This window comes from Leucoraja erinacea, chromosome 1 (genome assembly GCF_028641065.1).
Source record: "Leucoraja erinacea ecotype New England chromosome 1, Leri_hhj_1, whole genome shotgun sequence".
Classification (NCBI taxonomy): domain Eukaryota; kingdom Metazoa; phylum Chordata; class Chondrichthyes; order Rajiformes; family Rajidae; genus Leucoraja; species Leucoraja erinaceus.
Genome location: NC_073377.1, coordinates 43,314,942 through 43,337,240, shown reverse-complemented (window position 1 = coordinate 43,337,240; position 22,299 = coordinate 43,314,942). Strand labels below are relative to the sequence as shown.

The window sequence follows — 22,299 nt, the reverse complement described above, 5'->3', positions numbered from 1 at the left end:
TTCCGAGTATGAAAATGGCCATAACCTTTTTAATAATGAAGATATGAAAGTGAATTAGGTGTCAAATTAAACTTCTTTTTATGCTTTATCTGATGGGATAAATTAAAAACTTGATTTTAAAAATCTCAAAATTATGTAACATTGCTACTGTACTATTCAAGAATCCACCTATCTCTGCTTTAAAAATATCCACTGATTTAGAAACATAGATAGAAACATAGAAATTAGGTGCAGGAGTAGGCCATTCGGCCCTTCGAGCCTGCACCGCCATTCAATATGATCATGGCTGATCATCCAACTCAGTATCCCGTACCTGCCTTCTCTCCATACCCTCTGATCCCCTTAGCCACAAGGGCCACATCTAACTCCCTCTTAAATATAGCCAATGAACTGGCCTTGACGACCCTCTGTGGCAGAGAGTTCCAGAGATTCACCACTCTCTGTGTGAAAAAAGTTCTTCTCATCTCGGTTTTAAAGGATTTCCCCCTTATCCTTAAGCTGTGACCCCTTGTCCTGGACTTCCCCTACATCGGCAGCAATCTTCCTGCATCTAGCCTGTCCAACCCCTTAAGAATTTTGTAAGTTTCTATAAGATCCCCTCTCAATCTTCTAAATTCTAGAGAGTATAAACCAAGTCTATCCATTCTTTCTTCATAAGCCAGTCCTGACATCCCAGGAATCAGTCTGGTGAACCTTCTCTGCACTCCCTCTATGGGAATAATGTCCTTCCTCAGATTTGGAGACCAAAACTGTATGCAATACTCCAGGTGTGGTCTCACCAAGACCCTGTACAACTGCAGTAGAACCTCCCTGCTCCTATACTCAAATCCTTTTGCTATGAAAGCTAACATACCATTCGCTTTTTTCACTGCCTGCTGCACCTGCATGCCTACTTTCAATGACTGGTGTACCATGACACCCAGGTCTCGCTGCATCTCCCCTTTTCCTAGTCGGCCACCATTTAGATAATAGTCTGCTTTCCTGTTTTTGCCACCAAAATGGATAACCTCACATTTATCCACATTATACTGCATCTGTCAAACATTTGCCCACTCACCCAGCCTATCCAAGTCACCTTGCAGTCTCCTAGCATCCTCCTCACAGCTAACACTGCCCCCCAGCTAAGTGTCATCCGCAAACTTGGAGATATTGCATTCAATTCCCTCATCCAGATCATTAATATATATTGTAAATAGCTGGGGTCCCAGCACTGAGCCTTGCGGTACCCCACTAGTCACTGTCTGCCATTGTGAAAAGGATCCGTTTACTCCTACTCTTTGCTTTCTGTTTGCCAGCCAGTTCTCTATCCACATCAATACTGAACCCCCAATACCGTGTACTTTAAGTTTGTATACTAATCTTTTATGTGGGACCTTGTCGAAAGCCTTCTGGAAGTCCAGATACACCACATCCTGGTTCTCCCCTATCCACGCTACTAGTTACATCCTCAAAAAATTCTATAAGATTCGTCAGACATGATTTACCTTTTGTAAATCCATGCTGACTTTGTCCAATGATTTCACCACTTTCCAAATGTGCTGCTATCCCATCTTTAATAACTGTAGCAGTTTCCCCACTACCGATGTTAGACTAACTGGTCTGTAATTCCCCGTTTTCTCTCTCCCTCCCTTCTTAAAAAGTGGGGTTACGTTTGCTACCCGCCAATCCTCAGGAACTACTCCAGAATCTAAAGAGTTTTGAAAGATTATTACTAATGCATCCACTATTTCTGGAGCTACTTCCTTAAGTACTCTGGGATGCAGCCTATCTGGCCCTGGGGATTTATCGGCCTTTAATACATTCAATTTACCCAACACCACTTCCCGGCTAACCTGGATTTCACTCAATTCCTCCAACTCCTTTGACCCGCGGTCCCCTGCTATTTCCGGCAGATTATTTATGTCTTCCTTAGTGAAGACGGAACCAAAGTAGTTATTCAATTGGCCCGCCATATCCTTGTTCCCCATGATCAACTCACCTGTTTCTGACTGCAAGGGACCTACATTTGTTTTAACTAATCTCTTTCTCTTCACATATCTATAAAAACTTTTGCAGTCAGTTTTTATGTTCCCTGCCAGTTTTCTTTCATAATCTATTTTTCCTTTCCTAATTAAGCCCTTTGTCCTCCTCTGCTGGTCTCTGAATTTCTCCCAGTCCTCCGGTATGCTGCTTTTTCTGGCTAGTTTGTACGCATCATCCTTCGCTTTGATACTATCCCTGATTTCCCTTGTTATCCACGGATGTACTACCTTCCCTGATTTATTCTTTTGCCAAACTGGGATGAACAATTTTTGTAGTTCATCCATGCAGTCTTTAAATGTCTTCCATTGCATATCCACCGTCAACCCTTTTAGAATTAATTGCCAGTCAATCTTGGCCAATTCACGTCTCATACCCTCAAAGTTACCTTTCTTTAAGTTCAGAACCATTGTTTCTGAATTAATAATGTCACTCTCCATCCTAATGAAGAACTCAACCATATATGGTCACTCTTGCCCAAGGGGGCACATACAACAAGATTTGTCATTTAATCTTTGGAATTCAGGAAGGTATACTACAGAAGGTACAACTCATCAATTACAAGTAATTCTATTTTGACTCAATCTGTACTAAATCATAGATAAGAGATATTGCATTAGAAGCCTAGGTTTGATTTGTAACATTAATTATACATCATTAATTTGAGGACTCTATCCATCTTTTCTTTACTATTACCCTTTCCAGCCACCGAATAGAGAACAGTACAGCACAGAAACAGGTATTTTTGTTCATCCGTATCTCTCTATTTCCTGCCTGTTCAGCCGCCACCCTGTTTCCCATCCTCCATACCATTGCAGTTCTGCACATTCCACGTAGTCTTTCCCCCAACTCTGACTCAACGCCGTAATCTATTCTGTTTCATATTTTCCACTGTGCGCCATTGTAGCCAAATATATTGCCAACAATTACTAATATCATTCCCCATCATGTACGTAATTCAATACTTGGATTTCCGTTGTTAAAATACTGACCTGTTTGCTGTGATATTGTTGGGATAATACGACCCTTCAATTTGTTATTGGCCAAGCAGCGAGTTGGCAAAAGGCTCGCATGGAAAACTACCGCAGTTAGTAGAATAAACCGATCTAATGTCGACAGAAAATATGTTAAACGCAAATCCGCGAGAATTCCGTGTGTAACTTCATTAACAAACTCTCCATTAACTAACGGAATCGACTGGGAAACATCAATTTCAATGTTATTGCGACATCGGAGGTTTTCTCAATTCCCAGCAACAGCGCGGAGCCGCTGACAGCCGGTCCCAGCGCGGAGCCGCTGACAGCCGGTCCCAGCGCGGAGCCGCTGACAGCCGGTCCCAGCGCGGAGCCGCTGACAGCCGGTCCCAGCGCGGAGCCGCTGACAGCCGGTCCCAGCGCGGAGCCGCTGACAGCCGGTCCCAGCGCGGAGGGGCAGTGCATTTGGACGAGGCCGGAGACGGTCCGTGGAACGGGGAGAGACCAGAGCGCGACCGCAGAGACGAACCGCGAGTGTTTACCGTCGCATAGACTCACGCAGCGTCAGCGTCATTGTCAGTGTCAGTGTCGTCGCCGTCCCGGTGCATCGCCCCCTCCCCTCCCCCTCCCCCTCCCGCCCGTCGCCTGAACCACGCTCCGTTTCCACTGGCAACCGAGCCCGGGAAACACACGTCACGGCCTCCCACCCCTCAGTGTCAATCATCCACTTACGTCTTCAACCCGCCGCCGCCGCCAGTTGTCCACGCTCGCAGTCGCAGCGCAGCGCGCAACTCTGAGGCTTTACTTCTCCAGGGAAATGCCTATTTGCTAATTCTCCTGAAATACTTTTCATTTTGGATATTAGACTATAATCTCAAAATGAAAGGCATCATTATTGATTTGATTGTGTAGGGAGGAACTGCAGATGTTGGTTTACACCGAAGATAGACTCAGTCTGAAAAAGGGTCTCGACCCGAAACGTCCCCCATTCCTTTTTTCCAGAGATTCTGCCTATCCCGCTGAGTTACTAAATCATTTTTGTGTCTATCTTTATTGATTTTACTGTCAGCAGTACGCGTTCGGGACATTTTTTACACTGCACGTCGCATTATTTTTCGACTGGTGTAGTCCCCTGAACCAGGTTCAAATTTCTGTCCACGTCAACGCATTGTGGGGAAAATTTCTGTCCACGTCAACTCCATTGTGGGGAAAAGGCAATGCTATAATTTTAATAAATCGGTAAAAGAGGAAGAAAAATAATGAAATGGATCTCACCCTAAAGCATTCTCAAGGTTAAGGGCGGAGGGGTCTGCTTCCTAATTAACTTCTCATGGTCACTGACCTGCTGCCAGGACATGACATTTCTAACGGTGACACATACTCCCTACTACCTGCCTTGGGAATTAATTTGGCTATTCTGACAGCAGTCTACATCCCTCCCCATGTTAATGCGAAGCTTGCGCCTGAGAGAGCCAACAGCATTGAAAAGAAGCAACCCGAGTCTTTTTCCAGAAATGCAGGGACTTAAATCAGGCCAACATCAAGTGCATGCTACCAAAATTGTGGACACAGCCCAGGCCATCACACAAACCTACCTCCCTTCTATTGATTCAATTTATACCTCACACTGCCTGGGCAAGGCCAGCAGCATAATCAAGGATGAGTGGCACACTGGCCACTCCGTCTTCTCCCCTCTCCCATCAGGCAAAAGGTATAGATTAGAACTGTGAAACGCACACCACCAGATTCAGGGACAGTTTCTTCCCAGCTGTTATCAGGCAATGGAATCATCCTACCACAACCAGATAGTAGTGCTGAACTACTATCTACCTCTGATGTCCCTCTGACTATCCTTTGCTGGCTTTACCTTGCACTAAACGTTATTCCCCAATCCATGTATGTAAATGGATTGATTGTAATCATCTATTGTCTTTCTGCTGACTGGTTAACACTCAACAAAAAGCTTTTCATTGTACCTCAGCACACAATAAACTAAATTGAAACTGAAAATACCATCCACACATATCCTGTCCAAGCAGAGGTTGTCAGCTATTATACATCCATCTGCTCTATTTCCAGACAACTCTTTGCAAAATTGGACCATCTGGCAGTTCTTCTACTCCCTGCTTAAAAGTTGAAACTGAAGCAGAAGGATCCAAGACAGAAAGTTGTACAGTGCTGGTCCGAGAAAACAGATGAGATGCTTCACAACTGCTTTGAGTCGGTGGACTGCTTCATATTCAAGGACTCTGTGGCCTTCCTGAGAGTGAATCCATGGAAATCAACTGGTCTGGTTGGAGTCCCTGACTGCATCCTCAGGATCTGTGTGGATCAGCTAGCAGAGATATTCAGAGACAGGTTTAACCTTTCACTAATCCATTCTGAGGTCCCCATCTGCATCAAGAAGACCACCATCATCGAGGTTTGGCATGTCTCCAATAAATCTTCATTTATTTATTTATTTTATTTTATTCTTTATTTCAAACAGAATAAAAGAATAAAAAGCAAGTGTTAAACAGCATACATAAAACAAACAACAACAAAATCAAGAATATTTATAGAGTCATAAACAATATTTATAAATAAATGAAATCGTATGTGTCCGAAAAGGAGCAGAAAGAAGCCAAAGCTTATTAATTCCCATCCCTTATTCAACTGCTTATAATTATCTTATACAAATTTAGCAGCTATAAACACCTATTTCCATATGTACACCAAATTATTTACATTTATACAATAATCAAATATTTACAAAGCCATACAAAAGAGAGAAAAAAATAAAAAACCCTCATATACTATACAGTATCTCTTAGTCATATATACAACCCATCACCCTATAATCACCCTTCCCAATACAATCAGTATAACAAATATCCCACTCAAAATCACCTATCCTCATCCCAATATCCTTTAAAAAAAGTGTTTTTATACATCTTTTTAAACTGAATTATGTTTGTGCTCGGTTTTATCTGTTCCAGACCATTCCACAAATTCACCCCACAGATTAGAAACATAGAAACATAGAAATTAGGTGCAGGAGTAGGCCATTCGGCCCTTCGAGCCTGCACCGCCATTCAATATGATCATGGCTGATCATCCAACTCTCGTATCCCGTACCTGCCTTCTCTCCGTACCCTCGGATCCCATGAGCCACAAGGGCGACATCTAACTCCCTCTTAAATAAAGCCAATGAACTGGCCTCGACTACCCTCTGCGGCAGAGAGTTCCAGAGATTCACCACTCTCTGTGTGAAAATCTGATCATCAATATGTGAGATTCAATATGTTCACCTATTTCTACATTGCTATGCTATGCTATGATTGCTATGCACATACTTTTAAGTTGTTCTGACATTGAGTTTTTTTAAATTAAATTCCCCTCTCAAATTATACCCGCCCTGTCTCTCCATTAACAGATTTTGTATATTTCCTGGAAGTAAATTATTTCTTGCTTTGTACATGATTTGCGCAGTCTTAAATTTAACCAGATCGGTGAACTTCAGTGTATATGACTTTAAGAATAATAAATTGGTATGTTCAAGATATCCAATGTTATTGATAATTTTTTTAATGTTCATAACGGCTGTAGGTTGGTTTTGTAGGCATTACCCCATATCTCCACACAGTAACTCAGGTATGGCAATATGAGTGTATTATACAGAGTATGTAATGATTTGTGGTCCAGAATGTGTCTTAATTTTCCGAATATTGCTATAGACTTTGCCAGTTTTGCTTTGACGTGGTCTATATGTGGTTTCCAGCCGATTTTGTGGTTTAAAATCACACCAAGAAATATATTTTCATATACTCTTTCTATACTTATGTTATCTATTTTCAATTGTACTTGAGGGGTTTGTTTTATGATTTCCAAATAGCATAATCTTTGTTTTGCATAAATTTAGAGACAATTTGTTGACATCAAACTACTGTTTTAATTTATTCATTGCTGAATAATTGTCTCTAAATTTAAATTGTCAAACAGAAAAGCTGCTTCAAATTGTCACTGGAACAAAAAATATTCGTATCATCGGCAAATATAATCAATTTCAGTATATTTGATACTCTGCATATGTCGTTAATGTATATTATGAAAAGCTTTGGACCCAACACAGATCCTTGACGTACTCCACAACATAAGTTCATGTAAGATGATTTATGTTCACCTATTTCTACAAATTGTTGTCTGTTTCTTAAATAGCTTCTCACCCAATCTAATCCAACCCCTCTGATGCCATACCTATCGAGTTTCATTGGTAAAATATCATGATTTACAGTATCAAATGCTTTTTTTAAGTCTATGAATATTCACTGCAGGGTTTTTATTATCTATGCAATTTGTGATTTCCTCGATTAGTTCCATTAGTGCCATAGATGTTGATCTGTCTGTCTGGAATACATATTGACTGTCAATCAAAAGCTTATGGTTTTCAATGAAATTGTCAGGTATTTCTGTAAAAAGTTTTTCAAGGATCTTGGAGAATTGGGAGAGCAAACAGGCCTGTAATTTGTGAAATGGTGTCTATCCCCAGTTTTATATAATGGTATTACCTTTGCTATTTTCATTTTGTTCGGAAATTTACCGGATTGAAAAGACAAGTTACAGATATGAGTTAATGGTTCTGCAATTTCTTCAATAACATTTTTTATTATAATCATATCAATATCATTCCAATCAGTAGAGGATTTGCTTTTACATTTTCTTACAGTGTCTATGCTTTCTTTTCCTTCGATTGCTCTAAGGAAGATAGAGCTAGTATTTCTATCCCAAAGATCAGTATCCGCCCCTTCTTTTGTTTCTGGGTCATTCATTTTTTTCTGCCAAATCTGGTCCCACATTTACAAAGAATTTGTTAAAACCATTAACCGCATCATCCATATTATTTATTGTCTTGTCTTTCTCAATAAAATACTCAGGGTAGTCTGTATTTTTTGATCCATTTCTAATAATACTATTTAGCACATTCCATAAACCTTTCATATTGTTTTTATTATTCTCTAATATTTTATTATAGTATTCTTTCTTACATATCCTCATAATGGTTAAATTATTCTTATATTTGTTATATTTCTTTTCTGCTTCTGACGTTTGATATTTTATGAATTGTCTATATAGTGTGTTTTTCTTTTTGCAGGCATTTTTTAAACCCTTAGGGATCCATGGACTATTTGTTTGTTTTTGTCTATCACTATATTGTTTTACAGGACAGATTTTGTCATAAAGTGATTTAGAAATCCATTGTATGCTTTGTCGATATCTTCACCCTCATATACTACCCTCCAATTCTGTTTCAGTAATTCATTCTCAAATGCATTTATGTTTTCTTCGGTTCTCACCCTTTTGTATTTGAAATGACTGGTGTTCCTAGGTTTCCTATAACTACAATGATAAACAATAAAAACAGGTAAATGGTCACTGTATAATAGTCCGCTTACTGTAATGTTTTCCATAATGTTTGTGAATATGGTGTCTATTAATGTGGCACAATGAGATGTAATTCTACTAGGTCTGGTTATTCTAGGATATAAACCCATATTGTGCATAGTATTGATGAATTCTTCTGTCATGTTATGCTTTAATGGATTCAACAGATCAATATTGTAATCCCCACAGATGAACAGAATCTTTTGTAATGAAGCATGTTTTCCATCCAATCTTTAAATATTTCAATACTGGATCCGGGAGCTCTGTATATGCAGCTCACAATAACATTTTTGGTCTTTTCCATACAAATTTCTACTGTAATACATTCCAACAAATCGTCAACAGCAGTTGTCATGTTCTCCACCACCTTATATTTCAGTCTTATATCCACATAGATCGCCACACCTCCTCCACTTTTTTTCCTTCTGTTTATATAATTCAGTTCATAGCCATCCATGTCAAAGTCAACACCTTTCTCAGGGCTGATTCAGGTCTCTGATATTACTATAAGGTTAAATGGGTTCTTAAACTGTCTTAAATATTATTTTATGTTGTGGATGTTGGCATATAGACTTCTGCTATTAAAGTGGATAATTGGCATATTATGTTCTGATTGGAAAGTTATATTGAATTGCCCATCTGTGTAATAACTGTAGCTGTTGTTGATATTGCTAGGTAAATTATTTTCCAGATCAATATCATTTTCTATGTCCTGTGTGTTATGCTCTGTATATGCAAAGGTTTCTAGTCCTGATAGAGATATGTATTTTTTGTCAGGAAATGTCATGGTTATGGTTTTTATTTTAGATATTCTTTATTTGTTACTAAGTGTATTCCATTACCTTGTTGTGGTTTGTCACCTTGGTATTTATCCAGTTCACCCAGGTCCCTAATGACTAATACTTTGGCTTGTTCTGGAGTTCTGTTCAGCTTGATGAATATTTTGCAGTTTGCAGTCCATGTAGATTGAATTTTCTTCTGCTTTCTCAGGAGTCTGGCCTTTCTGGCGATGTCAGCATTTTTCTTAGTCAGGTGTTCATTCAAAAACACATCCTTTTAGCCTTCTTCCCTGTTTCAGCAGTTCGGTTTTGTGTTTCCGGTTAGGAAACCAAATTATTATGGCTGGTTTATCCGTCTTGCTTCTCCATGGGAGTGGGTGACAAGCCTCGATACTGTCCCTGTCCAACTCAATCCCTTTTGAGTGGAGGAACATCGTCACCTGTTGCTCCACAGATGCAGCGTCCTGCTCGCTCGTCTCCCCTTCATTCTGCGTTGTCACCGCCCATGCATATGAGCGGGGTTTCATCTCCAGACCAGTGACAATGATATCGTTCATTCTGGTATACTGCTCCAGATCAGCCACCCAGTTCTCCAGTAACATAATCTGCTTGTCCTTCTCGGAGTTTTGTAGCCTCAGGGCTTTAACTTCCTCCACCAATCTCATGATGGTTTCCTGCTGTTGTCTAACAACAGAAACCTCCTCCGTCAGCATGTCGAGCGATTTCTTAATACCGTCAACCTCCTCAGCAGATGCGTTATTTTTTTTGGTGGCATGGCATCTCTACACCTACGCTTCAGCCTGGCTATCCCGACTCTCTGACTCTCTTACCAACTTTTCAAAAGCAACATAGAAAGCATTACTATTAAGTTACATCACAGCTTGGTTTGGGAACAGTTCTGCCCAGACCACAAATATTGCACGGTTGTGAATATAACCCCGCTCATCATACAGATCCATCTACACTTCCATCTACACTTTCACCCTGCCTCAGGAAAGCTTCCGACATAATCAGAAACCTTCTTCATCTCAGTTATTTTCACATCTCCTCTATTGTCGGACAGAAGATACAAATGCTTGAAAGCGCATACATTTAGATTCAAGAGCAGTGTCTTCCCCTCTGTTATGAGACTACTGAACAGTCCTCCCATACATTAAGGAATAGTCCTGATCTTCCGACCTCCCTTCATTGCAGACACTGGATTTTTCTCTGTAACTGTAATGCTCTCAGGCTGTAAAACAATATTCTGCATTCTGGTATTTTTCTCCTTGCACTACCTGTTCTACTACTGTATGTCTTAATTGTACTCACGGATAGTTTGATCTGATTTAATTAGATTGCATGTAAACAAAAGCTTTTCACTGTACCTCAGTATACGTGACAATAATAATCCAAAATCAGTAATTCTTGTTTCTCCTTTCAGATTGGAGCTGTATTGCACAACGTGTAATAGAATAACAATGGTTAGTTTTTATTGAACCAAACACTAGTGCGTGAAAAATTATTGCAGAAGTGCAAGGATCAAGGTTAATAAATGTTGCTATACCAGCACATCCATATTTGAAAATTAATAACATATCTGATTAGATTCCATTTAACCTACATTTTCCTGATGTACAATTCCTGAAACATGTAACTTAATTGAAGTTTTGTATAGTTCAATACCTGGTTGCTTTTGCATGTAACATCAACAGATGTAACATAAATATTTGATATTTATTTTTGTTTCCCGTATTTACATTCTTGGCCATTTTAATTGCATGTCAGCATGTACATATTCTGCACATAATTTGAAATACTTGTGCATATAACAATTACCTAAATTTGATTTGATCGTTCTATTTCATTTCCTCCATAATCAATTGGCACATATTCTTTCTGCTGAAAAGAACAAATAATTCTTACTGATCCTCCTGCAGTGTCACGCAGTCCTTGACTCAATTTTCCAAATATGTTAAATTGGTGTAATCAAAAATGTAAATGGTGGTCCCAAATATATGTGCATAATACTTATACACTGGAAACAGTGGAAATTGAGGATCCATTTTCATATCAATCAAAAGTCATGTACTGGTAAAAAAATAATCATAAAACAAAATGAGGCAAGAATACATATCTAGAATGCAAAGTAGATATTATGTTGGAAAATACAGTAAATAAGCACTGCACCTGTACTGCCTAGGTGAGGTCTGACTGCTGTATGATTACATAGAAACATAGAAAATAGGTGCAGGAGTAGGCCATTCGGCCATTCGAGCCTGCACCGCCATTCAATATGATCATGGCTGATCATCCAACTTAGTATCCTGTACCTGCCTCTCTCCATACCCCCTGATCCCTTTAGCTACAAGGGCCACATCTAACTCCCTCTTAAATATATCCAATGAACTGGCCTCAACTACCTTCTGTGGCAGAGAATTCCATATTTTACCGGATTGTATGCAAAATAAAGAATTTCACTGTACCTAGGTACATGTGACCATAAAGTATAATTGAATTTAAATACTGTGAGAAATTCTGATGCTCACTTCAAGATCAGTACTGTCTTCTCAAGCTTGCAACATAGTCATATCAGAATCAGGATTAAATTAGTCGTAGCTAGTCATCAGGCTCAGGATTAAATTAGTCGTGGAGCTGAACAGCATATTAACAGGGCCTTTGACCTTGCACTTCATGCCAAATTGTTTGCCCATCTAGTATCCCATTTGCCTACATTTCGTCTGCTTCCATGCTTTGTCCATTTAAGTGCCTCGCATAACATCTCTTAAACACAAGGAATGTATCTGATTCTACTAATTCCTCTGACTTCAACTTCCAGATATCAACCACAGTAATAAACTTTCCCCTCAAATTCCCTTTAAAACTCCTTCCACTCATCTTAACCCCTTTTATTTGTAATATACCATACCATGGCAAAAAGATTCAACCTACCCTGTCTATGTCTTATATGAAGGTAGTTCTGCTAAGACAGTTGTTTCTACAATGTATATTGGATATTACACAATTGTAAATTAGGAGATGGTATTTGTATTACATGGACCTAACTGGTTATAATACAATTTTGATTGGGAACTAGGGAAACACTTAATACATTTTAGAAATTGTCAAGCAGAAAAAAGTTTCCACCGCAGAGGCCTTGGAAATTGACAAGCAATCACTTCCATTGATATGCCGCAAAACAATGCAACATACAGCCTTTAATATTTTTAACATGCTTTGACATAAATAAATGTATAGTTATTAAAAAGACCTTTAGTCTTAAAAATCCCATGAGGAAAATAACTTTGTTATTGCAAATCAGAAACTCTCCAGCCCTCAACTCCCATTTTCAACATTGACAAAATTGTTTTTACAAAGTGAATTTTCTATTACAAGAGGTTTCCAGGAACACCACTGTCGCAATATAGCAGTACTGCCTGTACATTGGAAACTGACAAACAGAAAAAAAACCCAATCTTGGGTAAAAATATTTATGGGTAAAAACATTGCCGTCTCCAATGAACACTGTCTGCCAGTTTCACCAGTGAAATCGATAAGCAATCACTTCTATTGACACCAGATGTGGAGGCTTTTGAGAAGGTGTAGAGGAGGTTAATCAGGGTGTTGCCTGGAGTATTGTGGATTTAAGGAGAGGTTGAACAAACTTGGATTGTTTTCTCTGGAGCGTTGGGGGCTGAGAAGTGATTTGATAGATTTGTACAAAATTATGAGAGATAGGGAGATAATCAGAGTCTTATTCTGGAGTAGTTAAATACTGGAGGTAATAACTTTAAGATATGCCATTTATTGAGGTAATGAAAGCTGCTCGTAAGGTCAGATGGGAAAAAACTAAAGGAGATTACCAAGGATTTTTTTTTACACAGAATGGTAGGTGTGGAAACACACTGCCTGGGCATGTGGTAAAAGCAGATACAACAGCAACATTTAAGACTGACACACGCATGGGTAGGTAATTGAGGGAAATGGATCAAGTGTCATTTAAATTGGCATTATAGTTGGTACAAATTGCCTGTTCCTGTGCTAGGCTGTACCATTATATTCCTTACTGCCTTACCATTCACTGTGTATGCCCGACCCCTAATCTGACTTCCCAAAATGCATCACCTTACACGTGTCAGGATTAAATTCTATGCAACTTTCCATCTGACCTACAGTATATTCTGATATAACCTTACACCATTTTCCTCCACATTCACAACACCAGCAACATCTGTGATATCCCCAAACTTTGAACCCTCCAAGATAAACATTCAAGTTACCAATATGTTTCACAAACAACAAAGGTCCCAGCACTGATCCTTGCTGTACACCACTGGTCGCAGACTTTGATGAGAAGCACGTCCTTCCACTACGGGCCTCTGTCTTATATCACCAAGCCAATGTTGGATCTGATTAGCCCACTTGCATTGGATCTCATGTGCCTCAACCTTCTGGATCAGCCTACCATGTAGACCTTGTCAAATGCCTTACTATTGTCCATAGAGGCAAAATTTACTGCTTTGTGTTCTTCAGTCTTCTTAGTTACAGTGCCCTTCATAATGTTTGGGACAAAGACCCAGCATTTATTTATTTGCCTCTGTACTCCACAATTTGAGATTTGTAATAGAAAAAATTACATGTGGTTAAAGTGCACATTGTCAGATTGTATTAAAGGGTATTTTTTATACATTTTGGTTTCACCATATAGAAATTACAGCTGTGTTTATACATAGTCGTCCATTTCAGGGCACCATAATGTTTGTAACACATGGTTTCAATTTGTAATTGCTCAGGTGTGTTGAATTGCCTGCTTAATGCAGGTACAAGAGAGCTCTCAGCACTTTGTGTCTTTGTCTTTCCGCCAGTCTTTCCATCACCTTTGGAAATCTTTATTGCTGTTTATCAACATCAACAACGTTGTGTCATTGAAAGTCAAAGAAGCTAAAGACTGAGAAACAATAATAAAACTGTTGGAGACATCAGCCAAACCTTAGGCTAACCAAAATCAACTGTTTTGAACATCATTAAGAAGAAAGTGAGCACTGGTGAGTTTACCAATCGTGAAGGGATTGGCAGGCCAAGGAAGATCTCCACAGCTGGTGACAGAAGAATTCTCTGTATAATAAAGAAAAATCCCCAGACACCTGTCCGACAGATCAGAAACACTCTTCAGTTATGGATTTTGTCAATGACCACTGTCCGCAGAAGACTTCATGAACAGAAATACATGAAGACAAAACAGAGGCAAAACACTGCAAGATGCAAACCACTAGTTAGCCGCAAAAATAGGATGTCCAGGTTAGTTTGCCAAGAAGTACTTAAAAGAGCAACCACAGTTCTGGAAAAACGTCTTGTGGAGAGATGAGACGAAGATTAACTTATATCAAAGTGATGGCAAGAGCAAAGTATGGAGGAGAGAAGTAACTATCCAAGATCCAAAGCATTCCACCTCATCTTTGAAACACGGTGGTGGGGGTGTTATGGCCTGGGCATGCATGGCTGCTGAAGGTACTGGTTCACTTATCTTCATTGATATTACAACTGCTGATGGTAGTAGCATAATGAATTCTGAATTGTATAGACGCATCCTATCTGCTCAAGTTCAAACAAATGCCTCAAAACTCATTGGCTGGCGGTTCATTCAATACAATACAATACGGTTTATTTGTCACATTGCACATACGTGCAAGTGAAATGAATTTGTCAGCAGCGGTACAATGATAAAGAACACACACAAAAACACAATAAAATTTAACACAAACATCCACCACAGCATTCATCACTGTGGTGGAAGGCACACAATTTGGCCAGTCCTCCTCCATTTTCCCCTGTGGTCGGGACCTCAACCCTCCGCAGCCGTTGCTGCGGGCGTCCAGATGGTAAAAGGCCAAGATACAAGTCCAGGTAAGTCCAGAGTCGGCTCTTCCCCACCGGAGACCTTGGCTTTAAGTTGGTGTAGGCCGCAGGCCGGCGGACGAAGATTTAAAGTTTAAAGTTCCCGCCGCGCCACAGCCAGAAGCACCGCAGACCGCAGGGCCACAGTCGCCACCGCGCTCGCGGTAGAAGTTGGCCACGGGCAGGCCGATGGAACTTCTTCTTCCCCCGGGTCCCCCACGTGAGATCCCGGGCCGTAGACGCCACGCCAGCTGGAGCTCTGCAGATCGCGCACGGCTTCAGGCTTCCCTCCAGCGAGGGTCGCCCGCTCCACGCCGAGAGTCCACGCTGTGCCCGCCGCTGAAGCCCCGGGCGCGTCTCAGGGAAAGGCCGCGCCGATCCTTGTTGTTAGGCCACGGGGGAGGCGACCTGGAAAAAGTCGCCTCTCCATGGAGGAGGCGACCGAAGCAGTTTCCCCCTCACCCCCCCCACCCCCCACACAAGACACAGAAAGAAACATCAAAAGCATACTTCAAAACATACTAAAATAACAAAAAAAGTTGTACATTCTACAGCAAGGCAATGATCCTAAACATACTGCTAAAGCAACAAAGGAGTTTTTCAAAGCTAAAAAATCTTTGAATGGCCAAGTCAATCACCCGATCTGAACCCATTTGAGCATGCCTTTTATATGCTGAAGAGAAAAGGGAAGGGGACTAGCTCCCAAAACAAGCATAAGCTAAAGATGGCTGCAATACAGGCCTGGCAGAGCATCACCAGAGAAGACACCCAGCAACTAGTGATGTCCATGAATAGCACTTCAAGCAGTCATTGCATGCAAATGATATGCAACAAAATACTAAACATGACTACTTCCATTTACATGACATTGCTGTGTCCCAAACATTATGGTGCCCTGAAACGGGGGGACTATGTATAAACACTGCTGTAATTTCTACATGGTGAAACCAAAATGTATAAAAATGGTCTTTATTAAAATAAAAAAATGTGCACTTTAACCACATGTGATATTCTCTATTACAAATCTCAAATTATGGAGTACAGAGGCAAATAAATAAATGATGGGTGTTTGTCCCAAACATTATGGAGGGCACTGTACCTCATTATCAAGGCAGATTATGTACAAATGCTGTATTCCCTTAAATTCAGAAGAATTGTGGGAATGTAGTTAAAAATATTATTTCATTTGGAAGACTTGAAGGAGGAGGCTTCGCATAAAAAAAGTTCTAATCATCCAAGTGGGTTAAGTGCATTGGAGTTTCTTCCAAAATCTCAGCTGATGCGGTTAATTTCCAACAGATCTTTGCCAACCAAAATTGAATTGATATATTTTGGAAGAAGGGACCAAGGCAGTTAAATCAGTTGGTCCAAAGATCATTCATAATCTCATTGAATGGCAGAATGCTGATCTAAATAGCTTACCTCTGTTCCTGACCAAAATATAGCAAGAGTGAGAAAGTAGCCAATTATTGCAATATAATAATAATAAAAAATGCAAGGATGTGTATGAATGTGCATAACCACAGAGAACTGCAATCATATGCTATTATAATTGTGTGGGATTTAATAAAATACTAAAATATACATACAAAACATTTATCATCTTTGGCATTCAGTTCCCATGTATAAAATTTGAAATGTTTTTATCAGAAATATATTCAATGACACATATCTTACTTCAAACTATGAAACATGTTTGATAAACGTATTATTATTCAAGGAATGAAGAGCCATACGTGCCTTTGTCATGATGAACTAACGTGCAACCGAATGAAGTGTTACTCCTTAATCTATCATAATCTCACATGACATTTTTCATTTTTAATTAATTGGAATTCAACATTTTTTGAATACATACACATAAACAATAAAATAAATTGTACACGAACATAATCACAGTTGTGACATTTTTATGATAATTCCTTAAAGAAGCTATGCAAAATTGGCAGAACTAAACTCTCCATAAACAACGTATAAAACAAACAATGCTGTCAATTGCTATAGTAAATTATTAACAGAAATTGCTGTATTCTAAAATTTCTTCTCACGTTTTTTATTATGGATTCCACTCAATCCTTTGATTAAAATTATTGGTTGACTGCATTTCCCAGGTTAATGCATCCCCATAAGAAAAAAAACCCTCTTTTTTTCTTCTGAAAAACTGATTCATTGTGAGTGAAAACCCACTTCATGGAAATGGTTTGTAGTTTCTTAATGGTAAAAATGGAGAAATAAACATGGGACATTAAACATTATATGTATTAACACACAAGCATGCAAACCGACCTATTTATTGGTAGATTTACAGTGAAATTTATGGAGATCTAGTGACTCACTGGAAAATATATAATCGAAAGGTGTGGTGAAATGGGTTGCAGAAATATGCTGATTTCTGAGCTAGTGAACCTAATAGATCCATAGAGTCTGGATATGTCCTTTGTATATTCAAAGATAAACCTCAATTTCTTTTAAAACATAAACATCTTGACATGACTAATATAAGAGGGGGCTCTAAAATATAGGTAAAATTAAAAATACAGTTAAGCATTTTCCTTTTACAAAATTTAATAATTTTCCTCATTTTATTCAATAATTTGATAGGCATTATGCTAATATTAGTTAGCTAATTAAAAAATACAAGCATGGAATATAAACAGGATGTTGTTTTCATTCCAACATGTACATTTATTAATACAAACAAAAAAATAAAATAACTTCCTGGTGATATGCAGAGAAAGTAAGGCACAAAACAAATATTTGCTCTACAATCAGAAATTACTCCATTTGTTATGTTTACATTTTCTATCTATGTTGCAGGTAGTTCTGCTATAATACGATAGTTGCATTCCTGAGACATTTCACATTATAGAAAATAGAGTTATAAAAACAATTGTAGCAATGAGAGTTTCAGACACAATAAGAAAGTATATTTTCCTGCAGGGTTTTCAAAAATAAAGGCTTTTTCAATTGCAATTACTGCAAACTAAAAATACTGAATGCTCTATATTACGTAGTTTAATATAGTACCATTGCACAAGTGTCTGCAGAAGCAATTGATTGTCAATTTCAAAGCCAACCCACTATTAAAATACTAACTGTGTTCTTAGGAGACAACCAACTCTGATTACAGCAGGGAGGTCACATGGAAACGGTTTCTTTTTCTCCTGGGTTGTTTTTTGTTACAAGAGAGCTATTTTTCTGTTGTTCATTTCCAAAATAACTTTTACTTGGTTCTCTAGTTTGCAATCAAAATCTCGTTATGACTAATCTCGTTATGGCCCATATAATGCAAATACTACTCCTTAATTCATCATTAGTGTTATATCCAATTCGTGTTATGGAAATTTGTGTTATAGCAGAACTACCTGTATTTATTATTTCACTATTAAGAGCTCTTAAAGCAATTTACTTTTTTTCCATGATGTAGCATGAAGTACCCAATACGACTTACTCTGCACTCATTTATCTAAGTGCTGAGCTCCTAATTTTCCTTATTTTTATCTGGTCAACTGATAAATTGATAATTTCCCAATATAAGGGAGAAAAAGAAAGTGGAACTGATATTTTCAGCAGTTACAATAGGCAAACTCACAACTCTGTGTGACTTCTGAAAACTATCACAATGAAACGTCAACACCTGAAATGACAAACAGACTATTCTCTCCACTTGTTAAACCTGATAAATGTTTTCCACAACATTGGTTAGTTAATATACCTGAGAAAAATGGCAGTAACGTCAAAATTCCTAAAGGCAATAGGGAATGAAGACTAAGAATGGAAACCAGACAACCCAGGCTTGCACATAATAGTGACCATAATGATAAAACTATGCTAACTATCATCCCACACAATTTATGTGTTGACTAGTTACTCAGCAAGATTTATAAATGCATAGAGAACTATATTGAAGGAAGATAGACTTGGTTTGGAAGACATGCATTAGAACACAGTGTGTGCATGACAAGGATTTCAGTGTACCCATCAACATACTCTGTCAAATGCACCTTCTAGTTATAATAGAGTTCTTTCATTTGCTATGTTTCTTGGGATTGGATAAACTCATTATATCTTTTTTTTTTCTCAAGGTCAATATGAAGAAATGGATGAATAATAATGGATACCACTGCTGAATTGACTGTGGATAGTGCAGTAAATCTGCCAGGACTTACATATGTTAAAAATAAACCACATCTGGATCTTAGGGATGTCATGAATTCAAAGCAAAATATTTTACGTCACATTATTACGTTATCGTTCTTGTCATAAAATACACATTGGATTTTCCATTTCAATAACCACATTGTGCCTTTCAGTTTGTAATTTGGGGCGCTGTATCTTTTGGATGTCTTCAACCTTTCACCATTAAATTAACAAATCATTGATGCATGCATATTATATGTTGAATGTCCATTTTACCACATCAGAGAGGAGTTCCTCCAAATTTTATTTTATTCCATAGCTTTTTGTGGGATTCTTGTGCAATATAAACCACTGAATCTATCTGATTGTATTTTATTAATTTAAATTTCTCTATTCTTACAACTAACCAGATAACATCATAAATTCTATCATGTACTCCAATTAAATGATGGAAAAGCCAAACTTATCCATCCAAAATGTTGTTCTGTATGTACGATGCAAACATCAACAGAGGCTCCTGGTGCGCACTATGACGTAACTCACATAAACGTTGGGTGCACAGTAGGGCTATTGGGCAGATGGCAAGCCCAATCTGGCATGGTTGTAAGGTCTTTATTGCCTTTTGAATGGGTCTCATCTGACTGATCACTGATTCTAGTTCCTCTAACTCCAGACCAATTAACTACACCAAATGCTGTTTCCCAATTGTCTATCAGATTGAAAAAAAGACACAAAGTGCTGAAGTACTTAGCGGGTCAAGCAGCATCTCTAAAGAAGATGGATAAGTGACGTTTCAGACATTAACTCGTGAAAGAATGCAATATTTTCAATTTCTAGGACATTCCAGTTTCCAACAAATAAAATTAACAATATAGATTTAGTTTGGAATCGACAGCCATCTTCTGAACCTCTCAATGATACTATAATAAACAGAATTTTCCCAAATCGACCTCCTGATGAAACAGGTTTAGGTGGTTCCAGGAGACAGATAGTAGTTACTGTTGATCTCGGAAACAATGTGTAATTTTCACCTATGAGAACCTATGCTATTATGGGTAACACTGTAATCATTGATGTAAATCTCAGTTTCAATATTTAAAAGACTTTAAATTAGGGTATGCTCAAAATTAAAAGAAACCAGGTTAATGGCTGAATTATGTATTAATACACCCGCTAGATTCTGATTTTTGTTTTATCTGTTGTGATGTAGACGTAGCATAAAATTCTTTACAATTCACATAAAAAGTCATTTATAGTCAGCACATTATTATACACGAATGCTAAGTATTTTCTTTGCCAATGGTCATCTTGACACATGAAATCAGTGTCATTCCAGTGTGGTTTTCATGTTTTGTTTCATTTGTTGTTTTGGATATTTTTCTTTATTAGCATATGATGATGAAGGGATAAAATTCATAGATTTTATTCGCATATTCTTCCCTGAAGTAATGAGGGCACCAAAACCCCGTTGGTGAGAAAAAGCATATGCTGAGCGACGTGTACTGGGCCTTCTCACGTATGAAGTAGTTTCTTTGGGAGGAAGCAGCTTAATTTGCCTCATTTTATATCGCAGCTATAAAGAAAGAAATTACAAAGCATTCAGTAAATTTCCATCAATGAGCGGGGTGGGATCATGATAGACATCAATGCAAAAAACTTGGAACAGAAACCACAAACTCCTTGATACAGCACAGTCTGGTTTTAACAGAGCTGAGATGAGTGACAGTTCTACTGGTGGGAAATGTGCTAGTCATTTAAGTATTGTAATGAGCACCTGCATTCATTTCAACAATTATTGGGGTAGAAATTCATCCTAAATCATGTTAATTGCATAAAATATTAACGATCCTCTACTTTTAAAATATAATTCAAATTGTGGAACAGTTTTGCACTTCCAGCTTTCCTGAAAATTAAACAGATTATCATCTGATATTTACCTTGCCAAGGTTCAATTACAGATGTTCTTGGCTTTTGTGCCCAACACACCTATGTGCTGCCACAGTAAGGTAGGGAATGCAGGGGTTACTTGAAATTAGAGAAATTGTTCATACCGCTGGGTTGTAAGCTGTCCTAGCGAAATATGGGGTGCTGGTCCTAGTTTGCTTGTGGATTCACGATGACAGTGTAGGAGGTCCAGGACAGAAAAGTCAGTATGGGAAGGGGAATTAAAATGTTTGGAAACCAGGAGATTGTGTAGGCCAAGACAGACTGAAAGTATGTGTTCAGTGAATCGATCGCCCAGTCTGCGTTTGGTCTCACCGATATACAGGAGCCCACACCAATGAATGCAATAGATGATGTTGGAGGTCAGTAAACCTCTGCCTCACCTGAAAGGAGTGTCGGGGACCCTGAATGGAGTCAAGGAAAGAGGTATATGGACAGGTGTTGCACTTCCTGCAATTGCTGTGGAAAGTTCCTGGGGGGGGAGGGTGGTTTGGGTGGGAAGGGATGAGTGAACCAGGTAGTTGCGGGGGAATGCTCTCTGCGGAAAGCAGAAAGGGGTGGAGATGGAAAAATATGACTAGTGGTGGGTTCTCGTTGGCGGTGGCGTAAACATTGGTGGATAATGTGTTGTAATCATGCATAATGTGGTGAAAGCTGAGGACTAGAATATCTTCTCATGCTAGAAAACATGACATCAAAAACAAGACCGCATGGGTTTAGGTGAGAGCAAGGAGCTTTTAAGAGGATCTGAGGGGCAAATTTAGTGTTTGATATCTGCAATGTGCTGCCATAGAAGGTGGTGAAATTAGATACAAGTATTACATTTAAGAGCAATTTAGACATTAACTTAAATATGCAGGATATAGAGGGATCGAGGCTTAAGTGTGCAAATGGCATTAATAAGTACATGGGCAAAATTTTGGGCAATGCTCTAAATCTTATGATTTACCCTGCCTTCCTTTCTAAATTGTTTCTGTTGCATCCTCGCTACAGCCATTCCTTTATTTTGATAATGTCTGATCTAATTGAGTGATGCAAATTCTGTGAAACTCTCGGAGCCAGATATACTACATGACAGTAGTGGCTTGCTATGCTCACATATGAAGTACAGAAAACAAAATCTAATTATTAGAACAAGGTGAAAAATA

General features: G+C 38.7%; 2 protein-coding genes across 6 annotated transcripts in view; both read right to left on the bottom strand.

The window, feature by feature from the left end:
• Positions 1-3,614, bottom strand: part of rusc2 (RUN and SH3 domain containing 2) — a 94,624-nt gene extending 91,010 nt beyond the window's left edge. Inside the window, exon 1 of one of the 3 annotated variants that reach the window (XM_055633653.1) lies at positions 3,552-3,614. The gene's annotated coding sequence lies outside the window, so the exon portion shown is untranslated. Of the gene's footprint in view, positions 1-3,011; positions 3,486-3,535 lie in introns of those variants that run through there. The other 2 variants (XM_055633638.1, XM_055633630.1) reach the window with 2 other exon arrangements.
• A 12,994-nt stretch (positions 3,615-16,608) lies between these two features.
• Positions 16,609-22,299, bottom strand: part of LOC129696117 (probable phospholipid-transporting ATPase IM) — a 199,420-nt gene continuing 193,729 nt past the window's right edge. For all 3 annotated transcript variants that reach the window (XM_055633597.1, XM_055633586.1, XM_055633606.1), the window contains one exon: positions 16,609-20,780. In XM_055633597.1, coding sequence (XP_055489572.1) covers positions 20,535-20,780 — 246 coding nt within the window. In that variant the 3' untranslated portion in view covers positions 16,609-20,534. The remainder of the gene's footprint in view (positions 20,781-22,299) is intronic.